The sequence below is a fragment of the Macrobrachium rosenbergii genome, chromosome 3 (genome assembly GCF_040412425.1).
Source record: "Macrobrachium rosenbergii isolate ZJJX-2024 chromosome 3, ASM4041242v1, whole genome shotgun sequence".
Lineage (NCBI taxonomy): Eukaryota > Metazoa > Arthropoda > Malacostraca > Decapoda > Palaemonidae > Macrobrachium > Macrobrachium rosenbergii.
In genome coordinates, this window is record NC_089743.1 from 35,731,477 (window position 1) to 35,743,650 (window position 12,174).

At 34.1% G+C, this 12,174-nt stretch overlaps 1 protein-coding gene across 1 annotated transcript in view; it reads left to right on the plus strand.

The window, feature by feature from the left end:
- The window catches only part of LOC136854474 (carbonic anhydrase-related protein 10-like), a 67,626-nt gene that overhangs the window by 29,606 nt on the left and 25,846 nt on the right, over nucleotides 1-12,174 (plus strand). Inside the window, exons 3-4 of the mRNA XM_067130778.1 lie at nucleotides 3,845-3,981; nucleotides 5,443-5,637. Coding sequence (XP_066986879.1) covers nucleotides 3,845-3,981; nucleotides 5,443-5,637 — 332 coding nt within the window. The remainder of the gene's footprint in view (nucleotides 1-3,844; nucleotides 3,982-5,442; nucleotides 5,638-12,174) is intronic.

Here is a 12,174-nt window from a genome sequence, read left to right on the forward strand (position 1 = left end):
TATAAATGTATATATATAAATATATATATATATATATATATATATATATATATATATATAAATATAAAGAGAAAACCGACAAAGGAAAGAGAAACAATGGAGTGCTGCAAAACTGGGCAAACATCCAATGCTATATTCATTCATTTAAGTGAAAAATCTCACAGGATAAATTGGACTGAAAGTTCAGTGACTGCCAGATTGAAAGATTTCTCTTCACGAAATATTTTAGAATCTGCTATTATACTGCTTACTTCCTGGCATGTATTATTAGAGAAATGTTCAAGAACGACCTAAAAGATAAAATCACTGACTTAATTACAAATTAGTTACCTTATATATATTTTCTATGTATTCATATTTTTTATTTTTTATTTTTGTAAAATTGTTCATCTTGCAAAAATTTTTTTTTTTAAAAACAGAATTACTGATCTGTACTTTTATAAACAAATTTTTGTAGTCAGTCACCTCTTTGTATAATCTTTTAATTTTCCTGTCCCTGCTTCTGAACGGTTGAGCCTAATCTTTCGTAAAAACCTATAAAATATTTCACCCTGTTTTGGCAGTTCTACTATCTCTTCAATTGTGTTGGATTTCAGGTACATATTTTTTCCTTTGTAATCCCCATCTGTCATTTATATGAGCTTTCTTTGTAAACTTACTTTTATATTCCTTCAGTCTGCTAAGTAAAGGACTATAAGTCGAAAGGCCATGCAGCATTCCATCATTTCTCTTGCGTTCGTGGATTTTTTCTCTATTTACATATTCATCATGTTCCATATTTTCGTGATTCAGTTACACACACACACACACACACACACACACACACATATATATATATATATATATATATATATATATATATATATATATATACATATATACATACAAATGTCGAATTATTACCGAATATCCCCGATGGGGAATTATTAAGCAACAACAAATGGACTGGTACTGCCAAGTCTCAGAACCCACTACACAGATAGTTATCCAGCGACTGCAGTCGACGTTCTACCCACTGAGCTATCAACCATTTATCACTTATAAATTCCCTTCGATGATAATTCCCCATTGGGGATATTCCAGAGGTAGCATGAATTTGATATTAAGCGATATTTGTAGCTTCACGATTTGTATATAAATCACGGTGATAAAAAATGCATATACATTATATATATATATATATATATATATATATATATATATATATATATATATATATATATATATATATACATATATATATATATATATATATATATATATATATATATATATATATATATAATACAATATCTAGAATTATTCAACAACATAACTCACACGTCAGTTATACCATTTATAATACCCCTCGGTTATAAGTTATTCCCAAGGTGTGTTTAATTCGATGTTAAAAGACATTCATAACTCGATATTAGTGAAAATTGGAAGAATTCAAACGTGTACACTAAGTCATAGAAATTCGCATGACAATTTCTAAACGTATGCATAATACATAAGACGTTTTAAGAGATACATTAGCAACATTTAGATAATTCGTGAATGGTTTATAAAAAAGAAAAGCAAGTAAAAAATGCATCGGAGTTGTCTCGAGTTTTCTGTACAGCGTATAATCAAGGCCACCGAAAATAGATTTGTTTCGATGGTCTCGGTATAATGCTGTATGAGCCGCGGCCCATGAAACTTTAACCAGGGCCTGGTGGTGGGCTGTCCTATATCGTTGCCAGAAGCACGGTTATGGATAACTTTAACCTTAAATAAAATCAAAACTACCGAGGCTAGAGGGCTGCAATTTGGTATGTTTCATGATTGGAGGGTGGATGATCAACATTCCAATTTCCAGCCCTCTAGAATCAGTAGTTTTTAAGATCTGAGGGCGGACAGGAAAAGTGCGGACAGAAAAAAGTGCGGATGGACAGACAAAGCCGGCACAATAGGTTTCTTTCACAGAAAACTAGAAAGTCAATCATGGAAAAGGCAACAAAGAATTTTGACAAAACTGAATTCTCATAAACACTTCTTCAGTGATAGTCTATTTCTTTCGATAATTCTTGACTCCTGGCTACAAGACTGGGCATGTAAGATTCTAAAGATATTTGTCTCCAAGAAAGGTATTTATTTTATAGTGATCAGTAACCAGTAAAATTGAATAGATAATAAAAATACCATCTAACAATAAAATAAAAGGTAGATGGCATGTAGTTATGTCCATTGCCGAGCATAATTTAATACCATTCTTTTTTATAACCGACCTTGATCGTGGCACGCGTACATTAATTGTCAAATCAATGGATTTCTGAAAACCTTACGCATTCCACTGTCAAAATCTTGAATGATTCACGTAATTGAGAGAAATAGGTTTTATTCTTTCATTCAACTCTTTATTGATAATCTATCAATCACAAAGAAGCTATTGGCCTCAAGTGTCTTTAGGTTTTGGTCAGCTGAATGGGACTAGGTTTTAAGGAAATGACTGAATTGAACTGAATATAAAAATTAGGCCAAAGGCCAAGTACTGGGACAAATGAGGTCATTCAGCGCTGAAACGGAAATTGACACTAAGAAGGTTTTATAGGTGTAACAGGAGGAAAACCTCAAAGCAGTTGCACTATGAATCAGTTGTTAGGAGAGGGCGGAAAGTAAGATGAAGAAAAATAATATGAAATGAGGTAGAGTAAAGGGAACGAAAGGGTTTGCAGCTAGGGGCCGGAGACACGCTGCAAAGAACCTTGAGTAATGCCTACAGTTCACAGCATGAGATGCACTGACGGCACTGACCTCCCTCGGGGTTTAGGAAAATGATAATTTACGATTAGTTTTATACTTCGTAAGATCTCGTCAATACACTTAAAAATCACTCTCTACAATGAATACGAAATTAGGACCTGAGAATTTTTATTGTTGAAAAATTCTTGTTACGTGGAAAATCATTATTGCACTATTTGTGTGACAAAGACTATTCTACCATCTGTATCAGGCACATGCACACTAATGTGTGTGTATATATATATATATATATATATATATATATATATATATATATATATATATATATATATATATATATATATATATATGTGTGTGTGTGTGTCCTTGTTGGTGTGTGTAAATATATGTGATGTGTGTGCCTATCCTTTTTGGTCCAAAATAAATATATCTTAGGGATGAATGTTGCATGCCTAGTGCAACTAGTAATCTTTTCTATTTCCTAAATAATTTCTCAGCTAAAATTGGCTAGTATCTTAATATAATAATTCTATTAATACAGACTAGTGCAAATAAACTTAATAATGAGTTCCTATTTACATTAATCATCAATTTGACTTTGGTAGATTTTCTATTTTTCAAGGAAATATATATATATATATATATATATATATATATATATATATATATATATATATATATATATATATATTCTTCTCCTTGAAATAGTATGCCTAATTTTTTTATTACGCATCTGATAAAAGTTTTGACCCATATGATGAATAGCCTATAGCTTAGACAAGTCTATATTTAGTTTATTATGCCTACAAGTCATGAAATAAGGGACATTGCACAGAATCTGAGCTCCAAATGTATTATAATCTCCCAGTCCCCAATATAAGTATTCACCTCGAGGAATATTTTCAATATATGGAGTTAATATTTTCAATATGTGGAGTTAGCATATTTACGAAAATGTTTCATTTTTATGCACAAAATTATAATCCCCCCCCCCAACTCCTGAGTTAGAGAATGGAAAAATAAGCCCAAATTAACATAGAACTAGAAACACCAGTTGTCTGAGTTCCAGGATCGACATTTTATCTTTGAAGTAACAAGATTTCCTTCCCTCCTTCCACAGGACCAGAATTCTGGGGCGTGATCAACCCAGCCTGGGCCATGTGTTCTCAAGGGCGTCGTCAGTCTCCAATTAACCTGGACCCTAGGACGCTTCTCCACGACCCTAATCTAACGCCTGTTTCTTTTGACAAAAATTCTGTGAGTGAAAATCGAAATGGTTTGTTTCCCTTGATTATAAATACGATTCTTAATGGGTGATTAAGCTCTGCTTAGCAAATACTGCTGATTCTTTTGATATGAAATCATTTATTCCTTTACTTGGGTTAGATCTTAGGTACAAACAAACACACACACACACACACTGAAAATGCCAACGGTCTTGGTTCGGCCCTCACGAAAATTCTCATTAAGATATTTCATCGTTTATTTCCCTGCGTTTAAAGTTCTAAGAAACGATGACCTCATTATCATTAATAAGGGAAGTAAACTAATTATTGTGTATTCAAGTTCGATAACCAGGACTCATTCAACCAAGCACACTTTATTAGGGCAATGGGCAATCACTGATATAACAACATTCAGAGGTCACAAACCTCCACCTAAGCTGACCCATATACCGCAAGAATTGGCATTCCTATCTGCCCCTTAATATAATCACTTATTGCTAGTCACGATTATATAATTATATATTTAGCCAAGGCCACAGGAAAAATAAAAGGAGTACCAGGCGCTCTTTCAACACATTTTCGAGGTACAATGTGGCCTTGGCTAAATATATTGCCACCCGCTATTTAGTGACATATAAGCATAATTATATATATATATATATATATATATATATATATATATATATATATATATATATATATATATATATATATATATATATATATATATATATATATATATATATATATATATATACATAAGTAAATAATCGTAAGCAGCAGTTGCAACTAGTGATAAAACCAGGGGACAGATACGAATGTTGATTCTTGTGGTAAAAGACTCAGCTCTGGTGGAGGCTTGTATCCTTCGACGACTCTTGTCATATTAGCCATTGGCTATTACCCAAATAATGAATAGTTGGTTAAATTAATCCTAGTTATTAAAGTGGAGTACACAGTAATTGATGCCATCCACTTACTCTGCTTCGTTTTGAATGATAATGAGCTCAGCATTACTTAGAATTTTAAACGCAGGAAGATAAGCAAGGAAATGTTTTAATTGGAATTTTTCTGGGAACTGTATCAAGATGATTAACAGTTTCAGGAAAAACGAAAAATTATAAATCATCAACCTGACGAATAATGACATGTTTTGAAGGCTTCGAGGTTACTGTAGTGAATAAACTGATTGTAATTAACTGTAATGGGAAATTCGAGATGGTTAAGAATTACAGGAGCTAAGATTTCTATCAATAGAGGACAAGATATTGTAAAATATTTATCAAGTATGGAGGAATGTTATTGTTATTAATAATACAAATATAAAAGTGTAGATGTAATTAAGTTCACTGATGAATAATGAAAAATATTTGGTAAATATAGAGGAACATCATTTTCATTAACAATGGAAATATAAAAATGAGGAAGTAATTAAATTCACTGGTGAGTGAGTTTCTGAACCTTGTTAACTTCATTCCCTCTTTGTCGACAGGTCAGAGGTGAACTCGTCAACACAGGTCACAGCCTCGAGTGGCGAATCATCACCTCGCCCCAGAGGTCGTCCGTGAACCTCTCAGGAGGTCCTCTTTCCTATACCTACTCCGTCAGTCACTTAAGACTACATTTCGGCGAGAGGGATTCTCAAGGGTCTGAACACACCATCGCTAACTATGCTTTCCCTGCGGAAGTAAGTGACGTCATCTGGTAACCTTACAGTGTTAGGGATATTACTTAGCCTGATTAGGTTACCATCTCTAACTATGCTTTCCCTGCGGAAGTAAGTGACGTCATCTGGTAACCTTACAGTGTTAGGGATATTACTTAGCCTGATTAGGTTACCATCTCTAACTATCTTTCCCTGCGGAAGTAAGTGACGTCATCTGGTACCCTTACAGTGTTAGGGATATTACATAGCCTGATTAGGTTACCATCTCTAACTATGCCTTCCCTGTGGGAGTAAGTGACGTCATCAGGTACCCTTATATTGTTGGGATATTACTTAGCCTGATTAGGTTACCATTGTCAATTATGCTTTCCCTGCGGAAGTAAGTAAGGTCATCTGGTGCATTGTGGTGTTAAGGATAATGCTTAACCTAATTAAGTTAAATATAAAAGGAATGTGTAAGGAAATGATAGCGGTTTTGTCATCTTCAAATTATATGGTTTGGGGGATATTGTTTAGACTGATTAGGTTAAATATTAAGCGCGGAATCTGTAGGGGAAAAACCATAACTATACTGACAGGACAAAAAGCAAATAATTTTTAATAAATAATCAAATAAAATCCATATCGAAATTTTACCAGTAAAATAATTCACTTTTCTTCTTCTTCTTCTTCTTCTTCTTCTTATTATTATTATTCTTCTTATTATTATTATTATTATTATTATTATTATTACTTATTACTACTTATTATGAATACTATTATTATTTTTATCTTTTTATCTCGTGTATCTAAACTGCGTGCATTGTACTGTTTCTGCTTTGTATACTCCTGTATATTGGCCTGAGCAGAAATAAAAAATTATTATTATTATTATTATTATTATAATTATTATAAGGATATTCACGTGAAACACACCATGGCCAAACAAAACAAGCGAAGTTAAGAATGATTTAAATGCAGAATAATTTTCTGATCAGCATGCAACACTGAATGCTTTTTTAAAATTGCAAAATCATAGCGTGCAACATTTCAACATTTTAAGCAATACTGCACTAACTGCTAGGGATGAATATTACTCTGTCACTATTAAACTGGAATATTTATCATACTCGCCGAGTGTTAAAAGGCCATTTGCAAATAGCCATCTGATATACATTTCGAATATTTGAAGGCTTTATAACCTTAACGTATGGAAATGTATGTAAAGCTTGTTTTATATATAAAGGTTTTTGTTTTAACAGTATAGGGGATTATATACAATATATATTGCTGTGCTATATTGTGAATTCGTGGATTCCTATCCACTTTGCAATTGATGACAACTAAAGCAAACACACAAACATAAAATATATATATATATATATATATATATATATATATATATATATATATATATATATATATATATTATATATATATATAGGTTATATATATATATATATATATATATATATATATATATATACACACACACACTTCCCTTTGTTTCGCCCTACATTTACAAAAATAAAAGGCTCATCATTAGTCCGTTAAACACCCACACTCATAAAATAATATTAACCCTTACCTTGAAGGTCCTTCCCTTCGCAACTGAGAGGAGTAATGTAGGAATGTACGATCGAGAAAATAAATTTTATTTCTTGTGAGATAGATTGACAATGGTTTTTAATTAAAGGAGCAAGAGCCTTCAGTCATAATTCACAAAAGTTTTTTTTTGTAGTTTGCCTCTAAGATTATTTTGATAAATCAGAATTGAACTGAATAGAGTTGAATATAGAATTTCAGCCAAAGGCCAAGCACTGGGACCTATGAGGTCATTCAGCGCTGAAACGGAAATTGACAGTAAAAGCTTTGAAAGGTGCAACAGGAGGAAAACCTCTCAATTGCACTACGAATCAATTGTTAGGAGAGGGTGGAAAGGAAGATGGAAGAAAGTGAATATGAAAGGAGGTTCAGTAAAAGAAACGAAAGGGGTTGCAGCTAGGGGCCGAAGGGACGCTGTAAAGAACCTTAAGTAATACCTAAAGTGCACCACGTGAGGTGCACTGACGACACTACCCCCCTACGGGTTTGATAAATTAGATGAAACAAATAAAATTAAATTTAGTTTTTTTAGATATATCGTATATATTCTCTGGATAAGCGTCTGTTAATGCAATACACCGAATAAAAAATTGATAAATGAATTAAAAAATAAATTTGATCTATAAACGGATAGTTTTTATATATACTAAAAATCACCTTATCATTTATTGATCAAAAAATGTTCCGTCTGTAAATACGGTTTTTGTGTTTTATTTACAACCAGTTTTTCTACCACCACCTTTATCGTGGTTTTTTATATTTCCAATGTTTTATTCCATTTTATGCGCAGGAAGGGGAGACGGAAATACAAAAGGTTTTGTGTTTTGACGAGAATTTCTTTTTGGAAAGCTGTTGACCGTAAACTGTAAATATTTCTTCCTCTTTCGCTGAATTTTTTATAATGAAATAAAAAGAATGGTTTCGAAATCTCTCTCTCTGTCTATTAGTTTATGTCCTCTACTGGTTTCGAAAAATAGATGTCTGATAATTGAATGTTCTTCTTTTTATAAACTCAGTAACCCCTTTTACGGTCATATTGGCCAATCTTCAGAATGCCCTAGATCTCAACTATTTTTGTGCTTAGTAATAAGATTGAGTTTAACAATAGGTGTGATTATCCTTCTCAGTCATTTATTAAGGAAAATACAAATGAGTTATGAAATGAAATTATGCAGAGACTAATTAAGCTAAGTTATCTATGATGGTGCAGTGGTAAGGTTCTCGCCTACCAGCCAAGAGGACTGGGGTTCAAATCTCACCGCTCACTGGTGGCTTGGGGATAACGCCATTGCATAAACCCTGTGCCCCACCAACCTAGCGGTCTGTAAACTCGCAAGGGTGAATAGGAGGATAGGTACCAGCCCTCGGGCTGAGGGGTTGAACAGTGGGCCTAGCAACACACTGGCCATGTGTCCTAGGCATCGGGACCTGTCGGCCAAAGAAACCGGAGATCAGCGCCGGCCCTATGAGCCTTGCACAGGCCCAGGAGGACTTTAACTTTAACTTAATCTGTAAATCAGTTAAATATTATAAAAGCATGGATTTCTTGGGTAACGCTCATAAAGAAATTGCGTTGTCTGTCACAACTGATTTTTATGGAATTTTTCAAGCTATCTACTTACAGAAGAAAGAGAAAGAGCAGTCAGCACGAAATATGGTGTGTGTTTGTGTGTGGAATGGAATGGAATGGAATATAGAGTTTAGGCCAAAGCCAAGCACTATAGCCAATTCACTTAAGGTAGATTCTTGGGCCTACGGGACGTTTGTTTGGCGGCCTCTGATTGGCTGGTACTGGGAGGTATGCAGCTCGCTCACTGTTTCATTTTAACGTCTGTAGCTCAGAAAATTTGAAATATCTTTATATTTCTTCATTTATCTTACGTTTTACACAAGATAGGAAAGTTGTGGTCATACCATAGGATTCGGTATTAATCGTACAACTAAATCGTGATTTCCTGAAATCAGTAAGATAAAACACAAAGGAATTACAACGAGTAAAAGTGAAGAGAGAAGCATTTAATTCTTTATACCTGTTTTTACACATCGTCAGATTTTGCATCATTGATGCCATCGAGATAAAATAAAACTTGTGTTTTCATACAAAAAAATTCACCCTGAATACGCTGGTGCTTTCAGATTTTAGATGCGTGTGATATGTGAAGAGAAAATGAAGAATATGTCTTATTATGTTGCATCCGTTCTTGACTCAGTTTGGCAGTAGAAACCAAGAGACGGTGATCTGCAAAACCGAGGCGCCGTTGACAGTTGCCAATTAGCAATATGAGAAGTTAACAGTTTCGACAATATTTACCGTATTGTTATGTCATTACATTTTCTGTAAATAAAGGTATAGAATTCCCATTATGAATGTCGAACTTTTTCATTCCAATATCACACAGTTATGTCCGTATGTTTGGACATATCTGATGCATCTGGATGTGCTGGCTTCAATTTAGGCTAGGTGAGAAATTTGCATACTGTAGGCTACATGATAAATAACAGGCCTGCACAGTTATCAAATATAACATGTATATAGAGGAATAAACGTTCTGGTGTAAGAGCAGCTCAAACAAATTCTGAAAAAGACAGAATTTTATATTCGTTACATCGCCAATAGATTTTATGTTAAGAAATAAAAAGATGTACTTTCGTTCATTGAATGAACATATAAAAACCATCAGCTTTTCGTGTTATTGACCAGAGAAGCAAGCGGCCATAAGAATGAACTTATAATTATTTAGCTAGTTGTTTATCATGTAGTCTACAGTATGCAAATTTCTCATCTAGACTAAATTGAACCCAGCACATCCAGATGCATCCATATGATTATTCGTTTTTTCTTATCAGATATGTCCAGACATACGGACATATTTGATATTGGAGTGAAAAAGTTCGTCAGTTATAATGTGAATTTATGAATTTATGTACAGAAAATGTAATGACATAATAATACGGTAAATATTGTCGAAACTGTTAATTCTCATATCGCTAATTGGCAACTGTCAACGGTGCTCAAAGCTCTCGCTGTTTGCAGATCACCGTCTCTCGGTTTCTACTGCCAAACTGAGTCAAGTACGGATGCAACATAATACAACATATTCTTCATTTTCTCTTCACATATCACACGCATCTATAATCTGAAAGCACCAGCGTATTCAGGGTGTATTTTTTGTATGAAAACACAAGTTTTATTTTATCTTGATCGCATCAATGATGGAAAATCTGACGATATGTAAAAACAGTACAAAGAATGAAATGCTTCTCGCTTCACTTTTATTCGTTGTAATTCCTTTGTGTTTTATCTTACTCGTTTCAGGAAATCACGATTTAGTTGTACAATTAATATCGAATCCTAAGGTATGATCAGAACTTTCCTATCTTGTGTAAAACGTGAGATAAATGAAGAAATATAAACATTGCAAGTTTTCTGAGCTACAGACGTTAAAATGAAACTGTGAGCGAGCTGCATACCTCCCGGTACCAGCCAATCAAAGGCCGCCAAACAAACGTCTCATAGGTCCAAGAATCTACCTTAAGTGAATCGGCTATAGAACCTATGAGGTCATTCAGCACTGGAAAGGAAATTGAGAGTAGGTAGGTTTGAAAGGTGTTACAGGGAGGAAAACCTTAAAGCAGTTGCACTTTGAAATAGTTGTTAGAAGGGGGTGGATAGCAAGGTGGAAGAAAGATAATATGAATGGAGGTACAGTAAAAGGAATGAAAGGGGTTGCAGCTAGGGGCCGAAGGGACGCTGCAAAGAACCTCAATTAATGCCTACAGTGCACCCTGTGCAGTGCAATGACGGCACTAACCCCCTACGGGTGTGTGTGTGTGTATGGGTGTTTTTTGTTTGTAGAGGGGGCGGGGGTTGTGGGTGTGGGGGCCACTTTTCAAACCTATCCTCTATTGTGCTAATGCTGAGTTCATGAAATTTTTGTGGGTATTTTTATTACGTATATTCATGCGTTCCATTGCCCCATTAGACTTAGAAATAAACGGGCATATAGCCTAATCATTTTATTAATATGTCTGAACTTGAGTTTTCATTTCACAGAAAAATTTTTCTTACAGGTGAAATACTTAGTTAAAGCCACAACATCATAATCATTTCGGGTTATGAGGTCATTTTGATAACCAGCTAAAACTAGTCAACTCATGTGATATGAATATTTGACGTAACCAATTATGAACTTCACAATGCCAAATACAGAACTCATCCTAAAACATTAACCCTGCTAGACAACAATATAATCTGTTATCCAAACTAACAATTTTTGATGAACACTGTCTCAAACAATACATTCTCTATTTTGATTTCTAAATTTATTGTTGCTATTTCAGTGTTCTAATGACCTAATACTCTAACAAACGTACTACTGAAATTTTTATGAATATGTGATTACAGCGTTTGCTTTATGTCAGGGAATATACATATTATACCAAAACAACTTCTAATGAAAATATAATCTTTCCTGGGCTTGATATAATCCCTGGAAGCTCACGAATACGTTCTTGTGTCCTGGAAGCGTTTTCCACTCACGTGCGCCACCTGGTCACTTCCAGTCAGAGAGAATCGAATTCTGAGGCCTAATCTAAGCCTCCCGTAATTGAATAGGAGTCGTGTAGGCTTAGTTTTACACGCAACGCTAAATTTCACATGTGAACAAGTCATACAAAGCCACGCAAAGTAACCACTAACATAGCCTAATACATACTCATACACACATGCATATGATATGAATATTTGACGTAACCAATTATGAACTTCACAATGCCAAATACAGAACTCATCCTAAAACATTAACCCTGCTAGACAACAATATAATCTGTTATCCAAACTAACAATTTTTGATGAACACTGTCTCAAACAATACATACTCATACACACATGCATATGATATGAATATTTGACGTAACCAATTATGAACTTCACAATGCCAAATACAGAACTCATCCTAAAAACATTAACCCTGC